General features: G+C 44.8%; 2 protein-coding genes across 3 annotated transcripts; one reads left to right on the top strand and one right to left on the bottom strand.

The window, feature by feature from the left end:
• Positions 1 to 330: 330 nt before the first annotated feature.
• LOC309491721 (uncharacterized protein) lies at positions 331 to 24,537 on the bottom strand. 2 transcript variants are annotated; one of them, XM_082190757.1, is made up of 8 exons: positions 24,274 to 24,537; positions 17,677 to 17,986; positions 15,022 to 15,116; positions 14,517 to 14,587; positions 14,264 to 14,323; positions 13,635 to 13,678; positions 3,724 to 3,974; positions 331 to 3,660 (listed from the first exon to the last, which is right to left on the bottom strand). In XM_082190757.1, exons 1-6 carry the CDS (start codon positions 24,368 to 24,370, stop codon positions 13,637 to 13,639), a joined length of 675 nt encoding a protein of 224 aa, XP_082046883.1. In that variant the 5' UTR covers positions 24,371 to 24,537; the 3' UTR covers positions 331 to 3,660; positions 3,724 to 3,974; positions 13,635 to 13,636. The 2 variants fall into 2 exon arrangements, with proteins under 2 accessions (XP_082046883.1, XP_082046882.1); XM_082190756.1 differs by lacking the exons at positions 331 to 3,660; positions 3,724 to 3,974; positions 13,635 to 13,678; positions 14,264 to 14,323 and having other exon boundaries at positions 14,338 to 14,587.
• LOC309491720 (uncharacterized protein) lies at positions 9,426 to 11,003 on the top strand (the record flags this gene model as incomplete). The annotated part of the gene is made up of 3 exons (XM_082190755.1): positions 9,426 to 10,298; positions 10,467 to 10,616; positions 10,935 to 11,003. Exons 1-3 carry the CDS (start codon positions 9,687 to 9,689, stop codon positions 11,001 to 11,003), a joined length of 831 nt encoding a protein of 276 aa, XP_082046881.1. The 5' UTR covers positions 9,426 to 9,686.
• Positions 24,538 to 25,345: the final 808 nt, after the last annotated feature.

The following is a 25,345-nucleotide window of genomic DNA, read 5'->3' as shown; positions in this document are numbered from 1 at the left end:
CATTTAGTATGCGCGGTTCTATGAATATGCAAATGAGCCCCGCCTCCACTCACTCAGCTCAGAGATCCACTGGTTGACGATCACACGTTGATCTGATTGGTTACAAGGTAGTTTGTGACGTCAGAAACACCAGTGATTTCAAAGCGTGTGTTTGAGACTGTCTTTGGTTCACTGCAGTTTTGAGGAAATACTCAGCAATGCTGTCGACTTATGAACTTACACATGGTTTGTCTTAAAGCAGATTAAAAACACCACATAGACACATAAACTACATTAAAAGCTGGATTTACACCACAGGGGGACTTTAATAATCATAGTCATGAAAGTGTAAAAAGTCACCTTTTATTTTATTCATATATTTTCAGCAAGTACAGTTTTTTTTTTTTAAATAGACTTTTAAGATTTAAATTATATACTGAACTTCACATTTCAAACTTTTTTTTTCACAAAGGCAGGAAAGAAAGTTTCTGACATTCACAGTAATGGGAAAATTGTTATTGTCACTCACATTTTCTTCATAAAATGTCAAAGTTTATCAAGTTTATCAGCATTAATCAATAACCATACATCATTCATAGAGCGATAAGCATATCTGCTCTCAGAATTAATCTAATTAAATTCTTAAATATTAACCGCTGAACTGTTAGAAATAAATATAATTTTACAGCTATAATGTTCTGTATTCTTTACAGAATTTTCCTGTTTTGTCATTATACAATAAAATACATTGAAAAAATTAAAATAAATTGTTTTGCAGATACGAAGCCCCTGAGGGGACCTTTGCAAAAATAAAAGTACAAAAAATAAAATACAGACTATGGCGTGCGCACGCGTTACAATTTCCAGTTTGCGTTATAGTGTCGTACAAATGTGGGAAAAGGAATAGTTTTCTCGTGCTCACGCGAAAGTCTGTATATATATGTTTTTTTGTTGTTGCAAAGGTCCCTTCAGGGGCTCCGTAGATCTCTCCTGTAATATAGCAGAATCTGTCTCAGCTGCCAGACTTTTAAACAGTTTTTTTCTTTTTTTTTTTCTTTGTGTGGCATAATCAACATTGTATGGAAGCCCCTTTCTGTCACTTTAGAAGGAAAATCATGCTTTGGTAATCATGCTTCTGGAAAAGTCAGAATTAATGATATTAAAAGTCAATGTTAAGCCCCGTTCACACTACACGCGACAAAGCGACACAATACCATTCATTTCAATGGGGAGCGGGCGACTTCCGGCGACACGCGCGGTCGCGACCGTTGGCGACTGGATGGGGCGTGTCTGGCGACACGACAAAGTTGAGAAATGTTTAACTTTATGCAAATGAAGAGCGACTTTCGCGAGCGACAACCAATAGGAGTGGAGCCTGGAGCGCGCGTCATCATCCTTCTCCGCTCAGCCCCTCGCCCCATCGACAGAAAGATGGAGGAGTATTTTTTTTAAATCTAAAATACTACTGTTATTGTGTCATGAAATGTAGTTATAAGAGTTTTTCAGTCGAGAATGTAGTTGTTTAAAGCTCAAATATGTGGTTTGTTTATACAGATAGCGCCTATTTTCAATTTTGATCTGATATTTTCGGAGTTGTGAGACCCAGGTACTCGTTCATTTAACTTACATGCTTTACGAGTCTAAATATTTAATATTTTCCCTCCAGAATGTTTGTTTTTAGCGGCAAGAAAACTGATTCGCTGTCATTGGATGTTATTCATAAACTTTACAAGGCAACCAGTAGTGGGAACGCCCACTAGCGACCTCATCGCCAGCCACCGGCGACATGCAGCGACAAAGTTGCTTGTAGTGTGAACGCAGCTTTAGCCTGGGTTTCCCCATGCTTCCTTGTGTACAGAGCGATTTTATTCCCGCTGCTAGGCAGCCTGGATTCCATGGACTAGATTTTCGCCTCAGCGAGGGAACCAATCACAGAACGAGGAGGGAGCAGCAAGACAATGACGACGTCTATGCGACACACCGAAGCAGTTTGTTTATATCTATGGATCCAACATGGCATCAGATGCAAAGTTACCTTTCGATGCAGCCTTAGATAGTGTTCTAAGTAGTTTAAAACGCAGGTTTATTTCGTCTTCTTCCTCGTCGAATTTCTGTCGCTCTACATACGTCATCTGGTATAACTGAAACGATTGGCTATGAGCTACGTACAGGCGCATTTGATAGACATTCGTAGCGCCCAATAAACGGCTCTGGGCATTCGTAAACCACGCCTCAAATACGAGAAAATTAACATGTGGTTCCCAGACCACGTCTCAATGAGACGAGGTCTGACATTAGCCAGGCTAAGTCAATGTAATGACATAAAGGTTGAAGTTATGTCGTCCGTTGGTTATCAGCATCTAAACGCGATTGTCGTAGTTTGAGCAGCATGAGAAACTAAACTTGTATTGAGATTGACACGGAAAGCAAGAGAAAAGCCTTTCTTTTCATAGAAAAACTCGAGACTCAGAGGAACGACAAAACACACTCGAGGTCTAGAGAGATGAGATGCTTCGTGTGTCGTGCGTGAGATATGGCAAGCCGGAGGGGTCAGAGTTACGCGATCGATGAATCGTGTTTACCAGTCGCGTGTTTGACTGCGTTTGACTGTCAGTCTCTAAAGCTTAAGCTCACTGACTCTGCACTCACTCTCGCGAAAACTCCCGTTATAATAACAAAAGCTGTCTTAAATGTAAATTTATTTTACATTGTATTTACCCTTTGTACATTTTCATTGGTTAAGTGGAGCACCTGTGATTGGCCACTGCGATCGCGCGCTCATCAGACATGATTGCCTTTGATGAAGGGCATAATTAGCGGGACTGAACACACCGCTACTGCAGAAAAGACGGACACTTTCGTCTACATTTGTTGTACGTGTCACCAGGAGTACAGGTACGCTTGACAACTAATGACATACTAAGGCATAATTTTAAATAAAAATAAAATAAATTCTAAGATAAAAACTATGACTTTCTATATTATAATTATGACTTTTTAAGTGATAATTATGGTAACACTTTATTTTGATGGTCCCTTTTGAACATTCTGTTGACTATAAGTAGCTTTGCAACTACATGTCAACTAACTCTCATTAGAGTATTAGTGTAGGCTACTGTCTGATTAATATCTGCTAACTCTCATTAGAGTATTAGTGTAGGCTACTGTCTGATTAATATCTGCTAACTCTCATTAGAGTATTAGTGTAGGCTACTGTCTGATTAATATCTGCTAACTCTCATTAGAGTATTAGTGTAGGCTACTGTCTGCTTAATATCTGCTAACTCTTTATTGTGATGGTCCTCCAACAGACACTCTACTGACTATAAGTAACTTTGCAACTACATGTCAACTTATTCTAACCCTAACCCTACCAGTCAACTCATACTCTACTTATGATCTAATGAGAGTTAGTAGACATGTAGGTGTAATGTTACTTCTAGACAACAGAATGTGTTAAAGGGACCATCAAAATAAAGTGAAACCGATAATTTCGGCTTTTAATCTAAAAAATATGACTTAGTCATATTTCGATTTTTATCTTATAGCTGTGATTTAGAAACGCATGTTTTTTTCTTATGTGGCAGAAATGGGCTTCCATGAAATTGCACTATTTATGAACTGTGAAAATACTGTTATCTAGAAACAGAGTTATGGTAATCATAGGTCATGTTGAAGCACCTATTAAAAAGACACACACACACACACACACACACACACACACACACACACACACACACACACACACACACACACACACACACACACATGAAAGCAAGCAGCACGATGATGATGATGATGATGATGATGATGATGATGAATGGTGATGATGAATGTCTCTGAGGCCCCCTGGAGGCCTGAGCCTGTCATTACAGCAGCGACACAGGAGTATATCCCGGCCTTCTCTCCACAGTGTGTGAACACAGCGCTCCGGCTGGCTGAGGCTTCAGGGAAGACTCCAGAGAATCCGTGGATTCCTCCATTCCTGATGTCGCCTAATCAGATCAAACACAAATCAAGACAAAATCAAGATCAGTTATTCTGATCCTAACTACAGCAAACAAGTATCACGCATTTATTTATATACTTTTCTAAGTGATCTTTTTTTAAAGAAATATACTTTTTATTCATCAAGGACTAATTAAACTGATCAAAAGTGACAGTAAAGACATTTATAATGTTACAAAAGATTCTATTTCAAATAAATGCTGTTCTTTTGAACTTTCTGTTCATCAAATAATCCTGAAGAATAAAATGTATCGCACTTTCCACAGAAATATGACACTGATAATAGTCATAAATGTTTCTTGAGCATCAAATCCTCATATTATAATGATTCCTGAAGGATCATGTGACACTGAAGAGTGAAGACTGGAGTAATGATGCTGAACATTCAGCTTTGATCACAGGAATAAATTACATTTTACTAAATATTCACATAGAGAACAGATTGTAACAATTTCCCTTACACTATCAAAGCAAGAGAAAAGTACTGCACGCAAAACATAAGGTAACGGACGGATCTGATACTCTACTGATATAAATACAGCCAGTAACAGCTTACTTTCGTTAAATAGCCACTAAAGAAAAATATATGGAATAAGATCTACATGTATGTAGACTTGAATTAATTATATATTAACGAAAAAACAATGAAACACAAGTTCAACCAAGTGTATTGAGAGATATATCACATTATAATACCCAGACGGGCAGCAACATACGCTTATTTCACAGCTGGAGGCACGGCCGCACTCCGACACAGCAAACAAACATTCTCAAATTATCCACACACATTTAACCCTCAAAACCCCAATGTCCCAATGTCCTGGTCAGCAGACCGAATGTTCATTCAAGAGACATAAATTGTCCGTACGGAACTACAATGTCCTCCGCGAGATGAAAAAGACCCAAAATATAAGGCGAAGCGTGGCGAGAAGCCGCAGTCAATATATCCCCCGTGGACTTACGCAATCTCGCCACAGTCTGTTTAGCCGATGGGAAGCTGTGGTAGTCCAGAAAACAATTGTCATGTAATCCACAAAACAATAGGGTATTAGACCCTTTGATGAATTCTTCATGCAACTATTACGCAGAGCCCGCTAAACTCAGACCGCTTTCCCGTTTGAACTCCGGAGTTCCCCTTGACGTCACTTCCCATTCCTCTTAAAACCATATTGCGTGACATAACAATGACGAGAGGACAAAACAAAAACAAATAAAAGTCCATATAATAGTCCGTGATTACATCACAGGCATCTGATACGACAGTTTGCTTTTTTCCATGTGAAGAGAAGAAACAATACAACAAAGCATGTTTATCATCACCTCAAAAATCTGTACATAAAGGCAGAAATAGGTGACTATTACATCCCCCCCCCCAGCCAGCGGCTTATTGGGACCATAGAATGGCTTCAAGTCGACCACATTTACGTTATCCACCTTCAGTTTATCAGTTAGCCAACGAACACGGTAGTTTTACAGGACCTAGTTTTTTCTCTACCCTAACAGGCCCTGACCATTTGGGTGCAAACTTGGCAGAGAATTTAGCTGAGGCTTTAGACAGAGGATGTGACCTAACCCAGACCAGATCCCCAACTGCAAAGTGTACATCTTTGCGTCGTGCATTATAGTACCTGGCTTGTCTGGCTTTTGCCATTCCCACATGTCGTTCGACCTCCTTCAGTAATAATGTATGTGAGTGTACTGTGTGGTATGTAGATGTATTGGGTGCAGGAGACTTGTGAATAAGGCGTTCTAACGGGCCTTTAAGGCTGCGCCCCAAAGCCAGCACAGCAGGGGACACACCAGTGGTCTCATGCACGGCAGTGTTGATAGCCAACCGGAACTCAGGCAGCCACCGATCCCAGTCCTGATGATGTTCACCTACAAAGGAGGCCATCATGGTCTTAAGGGTCCTGTTGACCCTCTCCGTAAGGTTTGTCTGGGGATGGTATGCTGTCGTGAGCTTTTGGGTAACACCCCATGATTCACACAGGCTGTATAATAAGTGACTAGTGAATTGAGGCCCCCGGTCAGACACAAGGAAGGCAGGTACCCCCCAGCGTGTAAAGATGTCATTCTTCAAGATTTGGCAGACCTTTGGTGTCTTGGCATCCTTCAATGCAAACAGTTCCACCCACTTACTAAAATAGTCGACAACCACCATTAAAACTGAATTCTGGGCTTTACTGAGAGGGAATGGCCCCATAAAGTCCACTCCTATCATCTCCCCTGGTACTTTGACTTCTGTCGATTGGAGAAAACCAGCTGGCTTTTCATTCGAACCCTTGTACTGTTGACAGATATGGCAAGCTCGGACATGGGTCCAAACATCCTTGCGAACTGTGGGCCACCAGGCCACCTCCAGGATCTTCAGGAGGGTCTTCATCCTTCCTAGGTGACCTCCCAACGGACTGTCGTGGAAGTAAGACAGAAACTCCGCAACTAGGTTAGCGGGAACAACAAGCTGGTAATTAAAGCCGCCATACTTAGACGGTACACCCCGGTATAACACTCCCTGCTGCTGCTGGTAATGGAGGCGATCAGGTGAGTGCTGACCAATAGTGTAACCAAGATCTTGGCATAAGGGGTCTGTCTGCTGAGCTTTTCCGATGTCCTGAAGCGACTTGGGTAGGTCAGACCAGTAAGATTTTGCAACTGCCACACATACCCTCCCATCCTGTGTAAGAGGAACTCGGGACAGAGCATCAGGGAACTACATTACAGCAGCCTTTTTTATAGTGCACTCGGAAGGTGAATGCCTGTAGACGCAAAGTCCATCTTGTGAGCCGTGATGACGTCTTGGGACAGTTGAATGCCCAGGCCAGTGCGCTGTGGTCTGTATACACATCAAATGCCTCTCCCTCAAGGTAATGACACCACTTTTCCACCGCCCATACGACAGCCAAGCACTCTTTTTCTGAGGTGGAATATCTCAGCTCAGCGCCATGGAGGGCTCTTGAGGCAAATGCAATGGCTCTGTCTTCACCCTCGATTGTCTGCATCAAAACAGCCCCCAAACTCACATCACTGGAGTCACAGTGTACCTGAAAACCAGACTGTGGCTCTGGCTGAGCCAGCACTGGTGGTGACTGCAGCAACCCTTTGAGATGTTCAAAAGCAACCTGACACTGCTCATTCCACTCCCACTTGACTCCTTTTTTCTTGAGGTTATTAAGAGGAGCAACAATGTCTGACAGCCGAGGAATGAACTTATGGTACCAGCCCACCAACCCCAGGAATCTCTGGAGACTTTTCAGATCTGTTGGGGCTGGGTAAGCTGTAATGGCCTCCACCTTTGCCGTTTCCATCTCCACGCCTTTACCTGAGACCACATGTCCTAGGAAGGTAAGTTGAGTTTGCATGAGGTGGCATTTTGCAACATTCAGAGTTAGGTGGGCCTGATGAAGTTTTTTAAACACTGCCTCCAAGTCACCCAGGTGCTGCTCATGAGTCTTGGAGAAGACAATAATGTCATCTATGTAGACAAAACAGGTTCGGCCCTTCAACTCCCCCAGAACATTCTCCATCAAACGTTGAAAGGTGGCACCAGCATTTCTCAGCCCGAAAGGCATGACCTTAAATTGGAATAGGCCTAGGTGTGTGATCATAGCTGTTTTTTGTTTGCTTTCCTCATCCATGGCCACCTGCCAGTACCCACTCTGAAGGTCAAACGAGCTAAAATATTGTGCTCCGTGCATGGACTCCAAGATCTCATGAATCAGTGGCATTGGGTAAGCATCATGGTGTGTTTTGGCATTAAGTCCTCTGAAGTCCACACAAAAACGGAGCGTTCCATCTTTCTTAGGTGTCAAAACCACTGGGGAGGCCCAAGCAGAAGTGGAAGGCTCTATGACACCATTTTGAGCATTTTCTTCATCTGTTCCTCAATAACCACTTGCTTTTGTGGTGACACTCTATAAGCTCTCCTCCGTATTGGCAGCTCGTCAGTAGTCAAGATCTTATGTTTTATGACGTCGGTGGCACCGGTGGAATCCGTCCAAACTGTAGGCCACTTCTGCAGCAGTGGTCTAACCAGCTCAGGCTGTGCGTCAAACAGCGGAACTGGAGGAAGTTTGTTACCGACCTCATCCATCACTGCCATGTAAAAATTAATTGTGGGTTCTGCATGTCTCCACCACAGGGCCTCACGACCCTTAGGCAAGAACCGATACTCTTTGCCGCCTGGCATCACATATTTCCTCAGGTGGGGCTTCAGAACAATTTGGCTGGCGCACATGAAATCTAAACCCAGCAGTAAGGGCATGCAAAGTTGATCATCACTGAGTACATGTATGCTGACGGTGATATGGGCATCATGAAGGGAGAGGAGTAAGGTGGTTGTCCCTATAGCTTTACTCTCTTGGCCATTTGCCATAATGAACCTTGGAATTTCACTTGCACTCAGTGTCTCACCTGCCTTTTTTATGTTGTTCCACAGAGTTTTACTCATTAAGGAGTACGTGCACCCTGAATCAAGGACAGCATCACCACTGGAACCTCGGATGGCTATTGGCACCACCAGGAGGGTTGGAATACCGAAAACGGTATTCCAAATTGTTTACACATCTGCACTATGACTCCGGCCTTGTCCGTGTTCAGGTTTTTGTCACATGCCTGTCCTGTCTTGTGCTGCACATGGGTGTTTTGTTATTTTGGGCCATGTGCTCGTGTCTATTGTCTAGCCCCTCTCATCTTGTTATCTGATTATTGGTTAATTTGTCCCACCTGTCTGTCTCGTTACCCTCCTTTGTTTGATGCCCTATTTAGCCTCCTTGTGTTTGTAGTCTTGTGCTGGTTCGTTGTCCGAGTTACATGTTCCTGGTGTTTCCTTCCCGCTGCTATCTGTTTCTTGAGTTTGTACTGCCTGTCTGGATATTGAACCCTGCCTGTTTTTGACCACGACTTTGGATTACCCTTTAATAAATCTCCTCTGCATTTGAATCCTCGTCTCTCGTTCACTGTTCCGTGACAGAACGAACCAGCCAAATATGTGGATTCAGCGGAGTGAAATTTTTTCTGGCGAGGATAAGGGGTCTTCAATTTCCTTGTTTGAATATTTCGCCAGGTGTGTTCAAAGGACTATGGAGGAGGAGAGGACCATGGCAGATGGCGGTCAGCAGAAAGGCAAGCCTTCACCGCTGGTCCCGAAACGGAGGAGAGGAAGGAAGAATCCCTCCGTGACAGTTCCGGTGGTCCCAGTTCCGGTGACCCCGAAACGGAGGAGGAGAAGGAAGACTTCCTCCATTCCAGTTCCGGTGGTCCCAGTTCCGGTGGTCCCGAGTCCGGTGGTCCCGAGTCCGGTGATCCCGAGTCCGGTGGTCCCAGTTCCGGTGGTCTCGAGTCTGGTGGTCCGGAGGCGGAGGAGTTGGAAGACTTCCTGCCTCCCCAATGACCCGGAGGCCGTCCCCTCCGAGCAGCCCGCTGTCGTCCCGGAGGCCGTCCCCTCCGAGCAGCCCGCTGCCGTCCCCTCCGAGCAGCCCGCTGCCGTCCCCTCCGAGCAGCCCGCTGTCGTCCCGGAGGCCGTCCCCTTCGAGCAGCCCGCTGTCATCCCTGAGATCGTCTCGGAGTCGCCCACCATCAGTCCTGCCACGGCCAAGAGAGTGGTCTTCCTTTTTTATGCAGTGGCGGTACTGCAGGCGTGGAGGAAGCACAGGACGTCTGCCGATCCAGAGACTGTTCTTGAGCCTGTGTCTTTGGACAAGATGGCCACCGCCGAGCCTGTTCACGTCATGCCTGCCGAGCCTGTGTCTTCAGACAAGATGGCCGCTGCCGAGCCTGTTCACGTCACGCCTGCCGAGCCTGTGTCTTCGGACAAGATGGCCGCCGCCGAGCCTGTTCACGTCACGCCTGCTGATCCTGTGTCTTCGGACAAGATGGCCGCCGAGCTTGTTCACGTCACGCCTGCCGAGCCTGTTTCCCCTGACAAGATGGCCGCCGTCGAGCCTGTGTCTGTTCCTGAGCCGATGGTGTCTGTTCCTGAGCCTGAGCCGGTGGTGTCTGTTCCAGTTCCTGGGCCGGTGGTGTCTGTTCCAGTTCCTGGGCCGGTGGTGTCTGTTCCAGTTCCTGGGCCGGTGGTGTCTGTTCCAGTTCCAGTTCCTGAGCCGGTGGTGTCTGTTCCAGTTCCTGAGCCTGAGCCGGTGGTGTCTGTTCCAGTTCCTGAGTCGGTGGTGCCAGTTCCAGTGCCTGAGTCGGTGGTGCCAGTTCCAGTGCCTGAGTCGGTGGTGCCAGTTCCAGTGCCTGAGTCGGTGGTGCCAGTTCCAGTGCCTGAGTCGGTGGTGCCAGTTCCAGTGCCTGAGTCGGTGGTGCCAGTTCCAGTGCCTGCGCCGCCATGGCCGCCCGAGGGGTCTTCACCGCCCTGGCCGCCCGAGGGGAAGTCTCCGCCCTGGCCGCCCGAGGGAAAGTCTCCGCCCTGGCCGCCCGAGGGAAAGTCTCCGCCCTGGCCGCCCGAGGGAAAGTCTCCGCCCTGGCCGCCCGAGGGAAAGTCGTCTCCGCCCTGGCCGCCCGAGGGAAAGTCGTCTCCGCCCTGGCCGCCCGATGGACTGTCGTCTCCGCCCTGGCCGCCCGATGGACTGTCGTCTCCGCCCTGGCCGCCCGATGGACTGTTTGCTCCGCCCTGGACTCCCGAACTTTGTGTGCCTCCCTGGCCTTCTGAACGGTCCATTCCCCTTTTCCCGCCCTGGTCTGTCCCCCCCGTCCCGCCCTGGTCTGTCCCTCCCTTCCCGCCCTGGTCTTAGGGAGCGTCTGGTAGCCGCTCCGTAGGGAGGGGGTAATGTCACATGCCTGTCCTGTCTTGTGCTGCACATGGGTGTTTTGTTATTTTGGGCCATGTGCTCGTGTCTATTGTCTAGCCCCTCCCATCTTGTTATCTGATTATTGGTTAATTTGTCCCACCTGTCTGTCTCGTTACCCTCCTTTGTTTGATCCCCTATTTAGCCTCCTTGTGTTTGTAGTCTTGTGCTGGTTCGTTGTCCGAGTTACATGTTCCTGGTGTTTCCTTCCTGCTGCTATCTGTTTCTTGAGTTTGTACTGCCTGTCTGGATATTGAACCCTGCCTGTTTTTGACCACGACTTTGGATTACCCTTTAATAAATCTCCTCTGCATTTGAATCCTCGTCTCTCGTTCACTGTTCCGTGACAGTTTTTTGCTAGGTTTTTTAGAAGAGCGGTCTGAAGGGTGGGATTGTTGTACACGACTCCAATAATCCTTAGAGTTACTCCAATCCTTCTCAATAAGCGATCCCACCTTGACCACCTGTTCCACGGTAGACACGATACCCCGCAGACCACTGGCCAGCCTTGGGTTACATGCACTAAGGATGCGCCGCACAATCTCGTCTTCCTCCATATCTGGTCTCCACTTCAAACAGAGTGCCCGATGATCGTAGGCAAAATCCCGAATACACTGGGAGGGTGACTGCACCTGTGAGCGGAGCTGATCCTCAATCTCTGTCTGGTAATCAGTGGGCAGGAAAGCCTCAAGGAAAGCACTTTTAAATTCTTCCCAGTTGGAAATCTTGCCGTGAGAAGCCAACCACCAGCTCCGGGCAGGCCCTTTAAGAACAGCATTGAGTGTGCCTACCAGCTCAAAGTCACTCAGTGGCCTGAGGGTGAGAAAGTTCTCACACTGCTCAATGAAATCAGTGACATCAGTAGACTCCCTCGACTCCCCGAACTGGGGAAACTCCATTCTGATAGGGGGTTTAGCTATAGCTGCACCAGATGGTGGAAGGGTGACATCCCCTTTAGACATACCCTGATCAGCAGATGAAAAGCCCGTAGGTGTGGAGAAACTAGCTGGCCTCCAAGAGGAACGTTTTCTGTTGCGAATCTTTGTTTCCAGTTCTTCACCCCACCGCTTATCTCTTCGCTTTAAGCAGTCCACCAACACCTGATCAAATCTCTGCAACTTAATGTCAACATACTCTTTAGCCTCCTTAAGCATTGTCTTAATAGATGCTCTGAGACCCTCCTCCCTGTTGAGTGTGCTGTCATTTGAGTCCTTGAGACGGTTTTCCAAGGTCTCCATCTTAAACTGAAGTTCCTGGATTTGTTCCCCCATCGAGACTCCTTCAGCATCCTCATCCCCATCCAGCGGTGGTTGTTCTTCTGCCGGTGGATCTAGATACAGAGAGTCCAACAAGGTGGTTAATTCTGTGACACCACTTCGGTTGTGTCTAGTGGTAACGTGGCGATATGGGTCAGCTTCCTCAGAAGGGATGGGTTCTGGATCCCAGTCTATAAGAGAGGTGGCATCATCTTGGGACCCATAATTTACCACATTGGTCCCCTGCTGGCTTGGGGCAGCCATTAATGGCGTGAATAATTAAGTTAACAAGGGTGGGTAAATAATGCAATGTAGCAATAATGCAAAGTAACTGACGTGCCTTGAGTGAATGTGCAAAGACTGTGTAAAAATAAATATATATATATTGACTGAAGTAACCTTAGTAAGCTATTATATAGGCTATTTCTCCTTTTTACACTGCCTACTAGTGATGGGGACGAGACCGCCTATGCCGAGTCCGAGTCAAGACCGAGTCTTTGAAGGGTCGAGTCCGAGTCGAGACCGAGTCCGTTGGTTTTCAAATTCAGTCGAGTCCGAGTCAAGACCGAGTCTTTGAGGAAGCAAGTCCGAGTCGAGACCGAGTCTTTAGGAGTCGAGACCAAGACCATAAAACATGTCAGTTTTCATATTCATGATTTAATATCACCCCAGTTAATAATCAACAGTTAGGCCTACAGACTAAGCTAGATTGGGAATTGTTTAGAGGAGCAGTCTTAACATCTTAATATGGACTATGCTTTTACTATCATTAAAAAAATCCCTACCACATGCATCATCTTCTGCCTATTTTTCTAAACTGCTTCAACAGTGCTGCTCTGTCATCAACACGTCAAGCCCACCCTGACTTTTTTAATCATAGTTAGGACATGCAGAGCAAGTTACATTTTCTAGTGGTATGTATTCTAGTGGACTAGTGATGGGGACGAGACCGCCTATGCCGAGTCCGAGTCAAGACCGAGTCTTTGAAGGGTCGAGTCCGAGTCAAGACCGAGTCTTTGAAGGAACAAGTCCGAGTCGAGTCCGAGAAAGCAGAAATCGGTCTCGAGACCGGACTCGAGTACTACATCACTACTGCCTACACCATTTAACACAACAGAAAATAAAAAATCTCAAAAACCTGTGTGTGTTTCTTTGCTATTATTATTTCCCCCTTTTCCCGCAGCATGTATCAAAAGTATTTGTAATGAAAACCCATAGTAAACAACTTAGCAATATTTTACAGTAGGAAAAAACGGGTATACATTCATAATACCAAAAACAAAATCATCCAAGATCCCCGTACGGGCCACCACTCTGTAACAATTTGAACAATACATTAGATTTACATTAGAACAATATTTCACTGTTTTAACTGCATTTATGATCAAATATGATCGCAGCTTTGAGCAGAAGAGACTCTCAGACACATTAAAACATCTGATCGAACCCAAACTTTTGAACGGAAGTTCCCTCAGTCTCTAAATAATAATTCACAAGATCAGGAGATTTAGTTTAATGAATACAGCTCTGAATAAATGGAAAAGATGTTCATGCAGAAACTACTGATTTATTGACTAATAAAAGATATTAATAAACAGAGACTCACAGTCACGTCTCCCTGATGTTCACATAATCTGACTCTGTCCGGGGCTGGAAGACAAACACAACACTCAGTCATTCAGAACATCAGATTAACTATTTTAGAAGTATTTTAAAGCATTTTTTCTTTCATCTCCAATACAAAAATGACACAAATATACATGCAGAAAATATATTATATTATAAGTATTTACCATATTTGATTAATCACTTTATTTTTAACCAAAGTTGGGCTGGTGGATTTATGACCAGAGCAGGTTGCTGACACACACACACACACGCACACACGCACACACACACACACACACACACACACACACACACACACACACACACACACACTGAGGTATTTCAGTGGTGTTTCACTATAGTTTAGCAGCAGAAGTACCTCAGTGTTTGCTGTGAGTTCAGCCATGATCTCGTAAGCTTCATCACTGTAGACTCAAGACTGGAAGAACACACACACACACGCACGCACACACACACGCACGCACGCACGCACGCACGCACGCACGCACGCACACACACACACGCACACGCACACGCACACACACACACACAGACACACACACACACACACACACACACACTGAGGTATTTCAGTGGTGTTTCACTATAGTATAGCAGCAGGTGTACCTCAGTGTTTGCTGTGAGTTCAGCCATGATTTCGTAAGCTTCTTCACTGTAGACTCGAGACTGGAAGAACACACACAGACATTCAGAAGATTCAGGCTTTCTGTCAATCTGATCGATCTGTTGTTCCTTTGAATGTAGTACAAAATTTTTCCCAGGAGGATCCCAAAACTAATGCAGAATCAATGTGTGATGCAGACAGACACACACAATGATGAAGATGATGATGAAGAAGAAGCGATGCTTCTGAACTCACGTGTGAGGATCGTTTCCGGTGCATCATCACATACTGGCCTTCCTCCGCTGGATTCACAGGGTTCAGGAATCCTGAAAGAACAGGTTCAGTTTTAAACAGTTGTGGCTATAAACCTGTAACACATCTCCACTATGGTTTAACAGACAACAACAAAATGTGTTAAGAACAAATTTAAAACAAAGTTATGAAAACATTATTTCTCTGAACGTTCAAAACATCCAGCGTTTTAAGTTCTCGGTTAAGTGAACATTAAAGGAACGTTACATTGTTTCATTCTTCAAACATTATGGAATGTTACTTTTGAATGTTTTCTGAGCGTTCTGAAAGCAACATTTAAAAAACGTTAAATTAACGTCCAAATAAAATGTCTCAGGAAAAAACTTCCATAAACGATATAATAATAATATTTTTGTGCTGACGTTTTATTAAAGTCCTAATAATGTTTCATTTACGTTACTGGGAGAGTTTGAGAGAACCTCATGTATTTATTGACAGAAAAACGTACTTTCTTTTAGAAACGTAATCAGTTTGAGTCCTGAGCAGATGATCCCGATCAGGAGGATTTCCACCATCACAGGCATTAGGAACAGGACAGCCGTCCTACAACAGAATACAGACATATTTCAGCTTCTGAATAACTGCATACATTCATGAAAATGGCATAATGTCAATGCTAATAGTTTTGTAAAAACATAAATCCACAAATGTACTACTGGAAGTTCTCAAATTCAAAGAGACATAAATGTTTAGGCACAGTTTAATATTCTGTGATCATCTCCTCACCCACACGTCCCTCCAAAACTATATGACGTTATTTCTAGATATTTTGACAAATATTCACAGAAATGAAGAGAATATCATGTATCCAACAAGCAACCATAAGCAACAAGCTATTATATGATTTATTTTACTTTTGTATTTTGAAACCTGCACTGATCATATGAAAAAGAGCAGCTTTGACATTATTAACAATATCTACTAAATCACTAAAGCATGGTTTCATAAACTGGGGTTAGTTTAGAGTTGATGAAAAGCTAATAATTCAAGAAATTCAATCCTAAAATTGAAAATTAAAATAATGAAATAACAATTAAAGGTATAGTGGAGGTTTTTCTTTTTCCGGGTGGATCATCAAGACTATTGGTCCTCCTAGTTGTCAATCATTCTGGTGATATTTTACGTAAGGCCGTCGTACGTGCTCGTCCTTTCTGCGCATGCGCACTCTCAGGTGTATATGTGTGTGTGGTGAGCTCCAAGCGGGAAGGAAGTCGACCGGAAGTTGAAGCCGGCCGCGTGCCACCATCTTGTAGCAGAACTTCACCTGCTGTTAGCATCCCTTTGACTCCCATTCATTTTGGCGTCACTTTGACAGCGAATAACTTTACATCTGAGGCGTTTGAAGACTCCATTTGTCCATTATTTATTTCTAAAGAAACACGACAATGTATAAAATGCTCCATTACCTTGTATCTTACGTTATGGCCCCGTAAAAACAGTTTTTGTAAAAGTAGGCTAACGATTGCGTCATAACCACACGACTCTCTGTCGCACAGTAGAGAGATTACCGTATGGACAGGAGGAGAAGCTCACGGGCAATCGGGGGGACGTGGAGGCAAAATGACAAAATAATTAATCAGAATACCTAGCAAAAGTTTCTCCTGCTCCTAGCTCATGGACACCTCCTACTCACGATCTCAGTCTCTGCAAGATTCGGAAGGGAATGATTCAGATTTCTCTCGGCACAGCTACTAGAAGACAGACGGGTTGCTCACGTCACATCTACGTCGTCAAGCTCAGTTTGAGTCTGCGCGTCAGGAACGGAACTCCTAAAAAATCGCTGAAAATGGGCTTCACTTGCCTCAATTGAGTTCTAATGAGATGACTCTGTCCATTTCTTATACTGTCTATGGGTGAGCTACGGTTTCAGCCATTCATTGAAGCTCGCCGTTCTCACCGGGTTTTTTCAAAATGTCTGAGGGTCGCAAGAGAAAAAGTGTCTACGAATTGTATGACAAGAAGAGAAAGGCCTCTGAAGAAAGAAACAAGACCAGTGTTTTGGGGAGAATATGTCACACACTGGCGTGCGCTAAAAGCTAAAAGCACAGGTTGGGTTTCCCACTGATGCCTCAGTCGCGAAGTTTCTACTCGACAGGTAAAGTTTGGCATGCTATTTGGAGAAATTCATTTAAAATCACTGCTAGTAAAAGTTAATGTAAGCTATGATTAGCGATGCTAGCGTTTAATAGGTGTTCCCTCTCGGGAGCAGTAGAGTGTTGAGCATCTGCATTTTTTCAAAAAGTGGAGAGGGCGGTTCTTTACTAAAATTCGGGAAAATCCTCCGCTATACCTTTAAATAAAACCCTACACTAAAAAAATCATAATATATATTTTGCATGTCAGAGAACTGTGAACGTTGAATTATTGAAATCTTAACACTAAAGACAATATTTCTGATGACAGGGTTTGAAGTAGAAGATGGAGAGGATGATCTGTGTGTGTGTGTGTGTGTGTGTGTGTGTGTGTGTGTGTGTGTGTGTGTGTGTGTGTTCTCACCTCTTGCGGGCGGTGATCTCCTCTGTATGGTTATAATTATGGTTATGGTTATGTTGTGTGTGTGTGTGTGTGTGTGTGTGTGTGTGTGTGTGTTCTCACCTCTTGCGGGCGGTGATCTCCTCTGTATGGTTATAGTTATGGTTATGGTTATGGTTATGTTCTGTGTGTGTGTGTGTGTGTGTGTGTGTGTGTGTGTGTGTGTGTGTGTTCTCACCTCTTGCGGGCGGTGATCTCCTCTGTATGGTTATAGTTATGGTTATGGTTATGTTCTGTGTGTGTGTGTGTGTGTGTGTGTGTGTGTGTGTGTGTGTGTGTGTGTGTGTGTGTGTGACTGTGTGTGTGTGTGTGTTCTCACCTCTTGCGGACGGTGATCTCCTCTGTATGGTTATAGTTATGGTTATGGTTATGGTTATGTTCTGTGTGTGTGTGTGTGTGTGTGTGTGTGTGTGTGTGTGTGTGTGTGTGTGTGTGTGTGTGTGTGTGTGTGTGTGTGTTTGTGTGTGTGTGTTCTCACCTCTTGCGGGCGGTGATCTCCTCTGTATGGTTATAGTTATGGTTATGTTCTGTGTGTGTGTGTGTGTGTGTGTGTGTGTGTGTGTGTTCTCACCTCTTGCGGGCGGTGATCTCCTCTGTATGGTTATGTACAGTGATATGAACCGGCATCTGGAGCTGGGGTGTGGAGCACAGGTACCAGCCCGTGTTCTTCATCCTCAGTTTGCTCATCGTCACAGTCGTGCGTTTCTCTTCACGTCTGATCCTGACCGAGGCTCCGTCTAAAGTCCCGGACGTCTCCGTCACGCAGCTACCGGCAAACTTACACCACGTGACCGCAGTTCCCCCGCGGTGAAAGCAGGAGATGGACACACTCCCGTCCTCAGACCCGCTCTCGCTCTGACGCTCCACAGACAGCCTCGAGTCTGGAGGACACACCAGTCGTCACTCAGCATGTGTGCCAGTAATCATGTTATTTATACTCAATTCAGTGTTGTGTGGAACTCATTACAAGTCATTTCAGTTAGCCTGTGTAATCAGATTACTTTAACTAATCTTTAAGTAACTAGTAAAGTAAAGCATTACTTTTCCAAATAAGTAACACTAGTTTCACATGTAGGCTACAGACTGACAGCTCTCCTGTCCCCGATGATCAGAGAAATAAAGGGAGGTGTGTGAGAGAGAGAGAGAGAGAGAGAGAGAGAGAGAGAGAGAGAGAGAGAGAGAGAGAGAGAGAGAGTTAGCGACTGTCAGCCCTCACACAGCACATGAGAAAGCTTCAGACAGAGAAGGACAGCTATCAGTGTGAGCTGACCACACTGAGACTCCAGCTAGAGGACAGAGAACAGTCCACACTAGAGATGAGGCAGCAGCTGAGAGAGATCCAGGAGGAGAGAGAGCAGCAGAGCAGTGAGATCCAGGCCCTGAGAGAGCAGCTGAGAGAGCTCCTCCTGGCCAGAGAAGAACCAGAGCAGACCCACAGAGCTCAAACACTGCCCTCCAACCCAGAGTCGCCGAACACAGGGAGTCAACACCCAGCCATCAGCACAGAGAGACCTGACCCAGACTGCTCACAGCCGTCACAGCGCCCCCTGTCAGGCTCCTCGGCACAGCAGCCCTCGTCTCACAGCAGCCCAGCACCAACCAGCACAGAGGAACCCGAAATAGCTCTACTCATCGATTCAAACGGCAAATTCATCGATGTAAAGAAACTTTTCCCCCAGCACAGAGTTTTTAAATTCTGGTGTCCCACCACTGACAAAGCCCTAGAGCTCCTGACAGAGTCCCAGCTAGGCCGGCCCAGCCACATCATTATCCACACGGGCACCAACGACCTGCGGAGCCAGCAGGACCGAGTGTCTGACTCCCTCAGAGCCGTCGTGGATAAAGCTAGAAAAACCTTCCCCAACTCCAAAATCATCCTGTCCACTTTACTTCAGAGGAAAGATTTCCATCCCAACACAATTAATAAAATAAACTCCAGCATCTCTAGACACTGTGCCCTCCTGCCCAACGTCCACTTGGCTCACCATCCAGACCTGGACACTGAATGTCTATACGACCACATCCACCTTTATAAGAACCTGGTACATATCCTCGCAAAGAGACTCAAAGATGTCACTCTAAACAGGACCAACCAGACCAGCCCCAGGTGGAGCAGAACCAGCCCTAACCCAGTCAATCCATCGAGACACCCTCCAGCATACTACATCCCAGCCCACAGCTCATCTAGAGCCCCAATCGGAGCACCACCCAGAGCACCACACCGAGCTCCAGCACCCAGAGCACCAGCACCCAGAGCTCCACCCGGAGCACCAGCACCCAGAGCTCCACCCAGAGCACCGCCCGGAGCACCAGCACCCAGAGCTCCAGCACCCAGAGCACCGCCCAGAGCACCAGCACCCAGAGCTCCACCCAGAGCACCGCCCGGAGCACCAGCACCCAGAGCTCCAGCACCCAGAGCACCGCCCAGAACACCAGCACCCAGAGCTCCACCCAGAGCACCGCCCGGAGCACCAGCACCCAGAGCTCCAGCACCCAGAGCACCGCCCAGAGCACCAGCACCCAGAGCTCCACCCAGAGCACCGTCCGGAGCACCAGCACCCAGACAGGACCCCTACAGACAGAGACCGTTCTACAACAGCCCCACAGCTCCAGCAGCTGAAGCCCGTCCACAGCAGAGCCCGGCCCAGCCAGGCAGACCGAGCTATGCCCAAGCTGTCAGCGGAGGAGCAGACCACCCTAACGCTGAACTCCACGACATCCAACACATGCTGAGTATCATCTGCTCTCACCTACTAACACACAGTGGACAGTGGTAAAAAAAAAAAATATAAAAAAAAAAAAAACACCCGACCTTATTCTGTGGTATTGATGTACATTTAATATGGAATTGTTGATGTTTTGAGTTCCTACCATACCTTTAATTCCATCATTCATTGCTCTAATTTTAATCTGTAGTAATCTTGCATCATTTCTCTTTTCTCAAGATAGCAAACAAACCATACACATTATTTAACACATTCACGATGAAATCACTTAGTTTTTCTACGTGGAATATTCAAGGTCTAAACTCCTCAGTCTTTGGCCTAAAAAGTAGAAATTCTGATTTTATGAAAGAACTACAAGACGTAGATGTCATCGTCTTACAGGAAACCTGGTGTAGAGGAGATGCGTTCACTGGCTGTCCCTCAGGATACAGAGAGATAATATTACCATCAGTCAAACTCGCATCAGTCACACAAGGGAGAGACTCGGGAGGGATGATAATATGGATTAAATCTGAATTGTCCATAGAATTAATTAAAAGAGAGCAATATCACTTGTGGCTAAAAATACAAAAAGGAATGATATCAGCATCTAAGCCTGTTTTCCTTTGTGCAATTTACATTCCACCCCTCGAGTCTCCGTATTTCCAAGAGGAAACTTTCCAAAATATAGAAAGAGAAATCAGCCATTTCCAGGCCCAGGGAAATGTGCTGCTTATGGGTGACTTAAACGCTAGAACAGGAGCAGAATTAGATTTCATTGAATCGCACGGTAGCAGATTCATCACAGGCAATAAAGACTTGTACCCTTCTTACCCCAGCAGACAAAACTGTGATGAAACCGTGAACGCTCACGGACGGCAGCTGCTGCAGCTCTGCCGAGGACTGGCTCTGTACATCGTCAACGGAAGACTGCGAGGGGACTCGCTCGGCCGATACACCTACAGCTCAGCTCTTGGTAATAGCACTGTAGACTATACCATCACAGATCTTGACCTTTCATCTTTGAGAGCATTCACAGTCAAACCCCTGAAACCTTTCTCAGACCACAGCCAAATCATCCTCTATATAAAGCAATCTGAAACATCACCCAAACCAGTTAGGACCCCATATCAAATGAACAAAATAATGTCTTTCAAATGGACTGAAAACAGTGCCAGTAATTACAGCACTGCTGTCGAATCCTCAGAAATACAATCCCTCATACATTCATTCCAAATACAGGAATATCCTAAAAACCAATTCGGCATCAATCAGGAAGTACAAGACCTAAACAACATATTCTACAAAACAGCACAAAAAAGTAATTTGGCAATTGTTAAACCAAAGAAAAAATATTTAGATACTGACAAATGGTTTGATTTGGACTGTAAGGCTCTGAGAAAAAACCTCAGAAATTTATCAAATCAAAAACACAGACAACCAGATAATCCGGACCTCCGCCTTCTTTACTGTGAGGCACTAAAACAATATAAAGCCACACTCCGGCGGAAAAAAGCACAGTTTTTGCAAAGCCAGTTTGAAGAAATTGAAAAATCTATAAATTCACACAAATTTTGGGATAAATGGAAAATGTTATACAAACCAAATCAAGAAGTTCTGGCAATCCAAGACGGGGAGAAGTGGAAGAACCACTTCCAAGAATTATACAAGCCCAACTGAAATTCAAAATTATAATCAAAATGAAATAATAAATAAACTAGACAATTTGGAAAGATCAATTAAAGCAAATCAAAACCCTTTAGATTTCCCCATAACAATGAAAGAATTGGAAGAAAAATTAGGAGTCCTTGAGTCCAAGAAAGCCTGTGGTGTAGACAGCATCCTGAACGAGATGCTGAAACACACAGACCAAAGCTTCAGACTGGCCTTGCTAAAACTGTTCAATGATGTTCTGTGTGTAGGGTTCTTCCCTGAGATCTGGAACAAGGGCCTCATCAGCCCCATCCACAAGAGCGGAGACAAACTAGACCCCAACAACTACCGAGGCATCTGTGTGAACAGTAACCTGGGGAAGGTTCTCTGCAGCATCTTAAACTCCAGACTTTTACACTTCCTTATGAAGCACAATGCCTTGAGTAAATGCCAAATTGGCTTTCTTCCAAAATGTCGCACATCCGACCACATTTTTACATTACAAACACTAATTGACAAATATGTACATCAAAACAAAGAACAAATTTTTGCTTGTTTCATTGATTTCAAGAAAGCATTTGATTCAATCTGGCACGAAGGATTATATCTAAAGCTTATCGACAGTGGAGTAGGGGGGAAATTCTATGATTTGATCAAATCGATGTACACAGCCAGCCAATGCGCTGTTAAAATTGGAAACCAAAGAACCGAATTTTTCCCCCAGGGGCGCGGAGTGAGACAGGGATGCAGTTTAAGCCCCACCCTCTTCAACATTTACATCAACCAATTGGCCAATACGTTAGAACATGCTCCCTTTCAAGGTCTCACTCTCCACGACACAGAGATCAAGTGTCTTCTCTACGCAGACGACCTGGTTCTCCTGTCGCCCACTAAAGAGGGGCTTCAGGACAGCCTGGATCTGCTGGAGGATTACTGTCAGTCCTGGGCCCTGACCGTCAACCTCCAGAAGACTAGAGTCATGATGTTCCAGAAACGCTCCAGATCTCAGGGACCAACACACACAATCACACTCTCACACAGAACCATTGAGAGCACAAAAGCATACACTTACCTCGGCCTGAAAATAACTCCAACTGGAAACTTTACTTTGGCTGTGAATGAACTCAAAGAGAAAGCTCAAAGGGCTTTCTATGCCATAAAACGATCAATCAAAATTGACATCCCAATCCAAATTTGGCTCAAACTTTTCAAATCAATAATTGAACCAATTGTTTTATATGGCAGTGAAGTGTGGGGTCCTTCTATAAAATTAGATTTTTTAAATTGGGAAAAACATCCGATTGAAACTCTACATTTAGATTTCTGTAAAAGAATACTCAAAGTCCAAAGAAAAACACCAAACAACGGATGCAGGGCAGAATTAGGCCAATACCCTCTCCTCCTAAACATCCAAAAAAGAGCCATCAAATTCTGGAAACACCTAAAAACAAGCGACCCCAACACATACCATTACAGAGCCCTAAAACACCAAGAGCTGAGCGTAACGAGGAGTCCCCTGTGTCAGCTGGTGCTGAGACTGACTGAGCTCTCTCCTGCAGAGATCAGCTCGCCTCAACACACACACACACTCACACACATTCGGCCTGCACAAATTATCAACACAGAACAAGACAAGTACATCACCCATTGGACGAACACCACTCAAAACCAACACAAACTGGAATGTTATTCGGCACTAAATCGAGAATACACTGTTGCGAACTACCTGAGCACAGTGAGTGATGTGAAGCTCAGGAAAACACTGACGATGTACAGACTCAGCGAGCACAGCCTGGCCATCGAGTGTGTGTGTGTGTGTGTGTGAGAGAGAGAGAGACTCAGCGAGCACAGCCTGGCCATCGAGACGGGCCGGCGCAGACAGACCTGGCTCTCCCGTGAGGACAGGCTCTGCTCGCACTGCATTCTGGGAGTGACGGAGACCGAGCTGCACTTCCTCACAGAATGCCCAAAATATGAACACATAAGAGACCAATATTACCCCAAAATTAATAAAATATTTCCCCAATTTAACACCTGTAACCCAACCCAAAAACTCAGATTCATCCTTGGCGAAGAAGCCAAATGCTCCAATATAGCAGCAAGATTTGTAGCATCTCTCCACATCCTGAGGGACGACCAGAGCAGCAAACGCCCAATAAACACACACTCACTCACAGCCTAACACACCCCATCACACACACACACACACACACACACACACACACACACACACACACACACACACACACACACACACACACACACACACACACACACACACACACACACACACACACACACACACACACACACACACACACACACACACAGCCTAACAGCCTAACCCATCCCATCACACCTACACACATGTATATAATGTTCAAGTTCAGTGTTTATTTTTGTTTTTTATATACATGATTTCTGCATTATAATCCTTTCTATTTTATTTATTAATCTTTGTTTACTCTATTATTATTGTTTTATGTTATCAGTATTATTATTTTTGCAATATCTAGCCAAGATAATATATATATAATACTATCTTTTTTATTTAATTTAACTATTATTATAATTCTGTGTACTAAATGTTCTAAATCATTTTCTATGTTGTTGTGATGCTTTGGCAATACAAAATGTACTTTTTTGTCATGCCAATAAAGCTTTCTGAATTGAAATTGAATAGAGAGAGAGAGAGAGAGAGAGAGAGAGAGAGAGAGAGAGAGAGAGAGAGAGAGAGAGAGAGAGAGAGAGAGTGTGTCTGAGTCTGACCTGGTGTGACCTCCAGGGAGAAGTGTGAGTGTGAGTCTGACCTGGTGTGACCTCCAGGGTCACATATTCCCATTCATCAGATCCAGGAGGAAAGCGAGCAGGACAGGAGAACTGAGCCGACTCCCGGACATCATCCATGTGGACCGTCAGGATCGCTGGAGCTTTCGGACCTGAAGGCGTGACATGATCACTCCACAGCTCTTGTTTATATAAACAAGGAATTATGATAGACTGTCCGCTCTGAACCGAGACGTTCCTGACCGTAATGATGCCCTGAGCTCCTGACGAAAGAGAAATTATATATTCAAATATTCAATTAATCCAAAACTCTGTGGCTTTTTATGCTATTTTGATTTATTTGAGGGACAGAAAAATTGACATTTTCATAGAATGACTTTTTTTTCTTCCAAATCCTAAAACATTAAAGGTACACTATAACTTTCTTTGTTCAAAATGAACACAATTAAAATAATGAGTCAGTTCAGATTATTTCTTCAGCACATTTAATAACAGCAACAAGCCGGACCAAAGCTCTGGACAATACAAAATAAAAAGATTCTAAGATAACGGAAAAAAGGAAACAGAGAAGAACAAAACAAAAGCCAATGAAGAGCAATATGTATTAGGACTGAGGGCTCTATCTCGAACCCAGTGCAATAGACTCTGTACAGCGACGCATGTATCATTCCTATTTCTCACCCGACGCACAGCGGACTTTTCCCTCCACAGACGCACGTCTGTAAATTAGGGAATGAACTTGCGCTCCCGGGGGCGGTTCAGGGAAAAGAGGAGGTGTGTTCCGGCACAAACGTTCCCTGGTGCTATTATGCAGTTTCAGAAAACAATTCCACAGACCAGGAGAAACCTAGTCTAAAATCAGTGGTGCGTTTCAGATGCTATTTTAAGGGCGCATGCTTGGCCATAATGTAGCGTGTGCACAACACACACACACTTTGCTTCTCTCATCTACACACAGATGCAACAGTTCCATTTTTAGAAAATCATACATTATTACAAGGAAAAATATTCCACACGAGGGAAATCATTGTTGTGTCCATGAAGATGTGAAAAAATAGGTATTAATCTAGCTTACACATTTACCCAAATTATCAT

The sequence above is a fragment of the Leuciscus leuciscus genome, assembly GCF_965113295.1.
Source record: "Leuciscus leuciscus genome assembly, contig: HAP1_SCAFFOLD_475, whole genome shotgun sequence".
Classification (NCBI taxonomy): domain Eukaryota; kingdom Metazoa; phylum Chordata; class Actinopteri; order Cypriniformes; family Leuciscidae; genus Leuciscus; species Leuciscus leuciscus.
The sequence above is the reverse complement of the archived record's forward strand: the minus strand, read 5'-3'. Positions and strand labels throughout refer to the sequence as shown.

Excerpts from the sequence above, each read along its gene's own strand:
- LOC309491721 (XM_082190756.1), bottom strand. The coding sequence starts at position 24,370 with ATGGATGATGTCCGGGAGTCGGCTCAGTTCTCCTGTCCTGCTCGCTTT. Across the intron at positions 17,987-24,273 it reads GACCCTGGAGGTCACACCAG|ACTCGAGGCTGTCTGTGGAG; the intron begins GTCAGACTCACA and ends TGTGTCCTCCAG. Across the intron at positions 15,117-17,676 it reads GAGATCACCGCCCGCAAGAG|GACGGCTGTCCTGTTCCTAA; the intron begins GTGAGAACACAC and ends ATTCTGTTGTAG.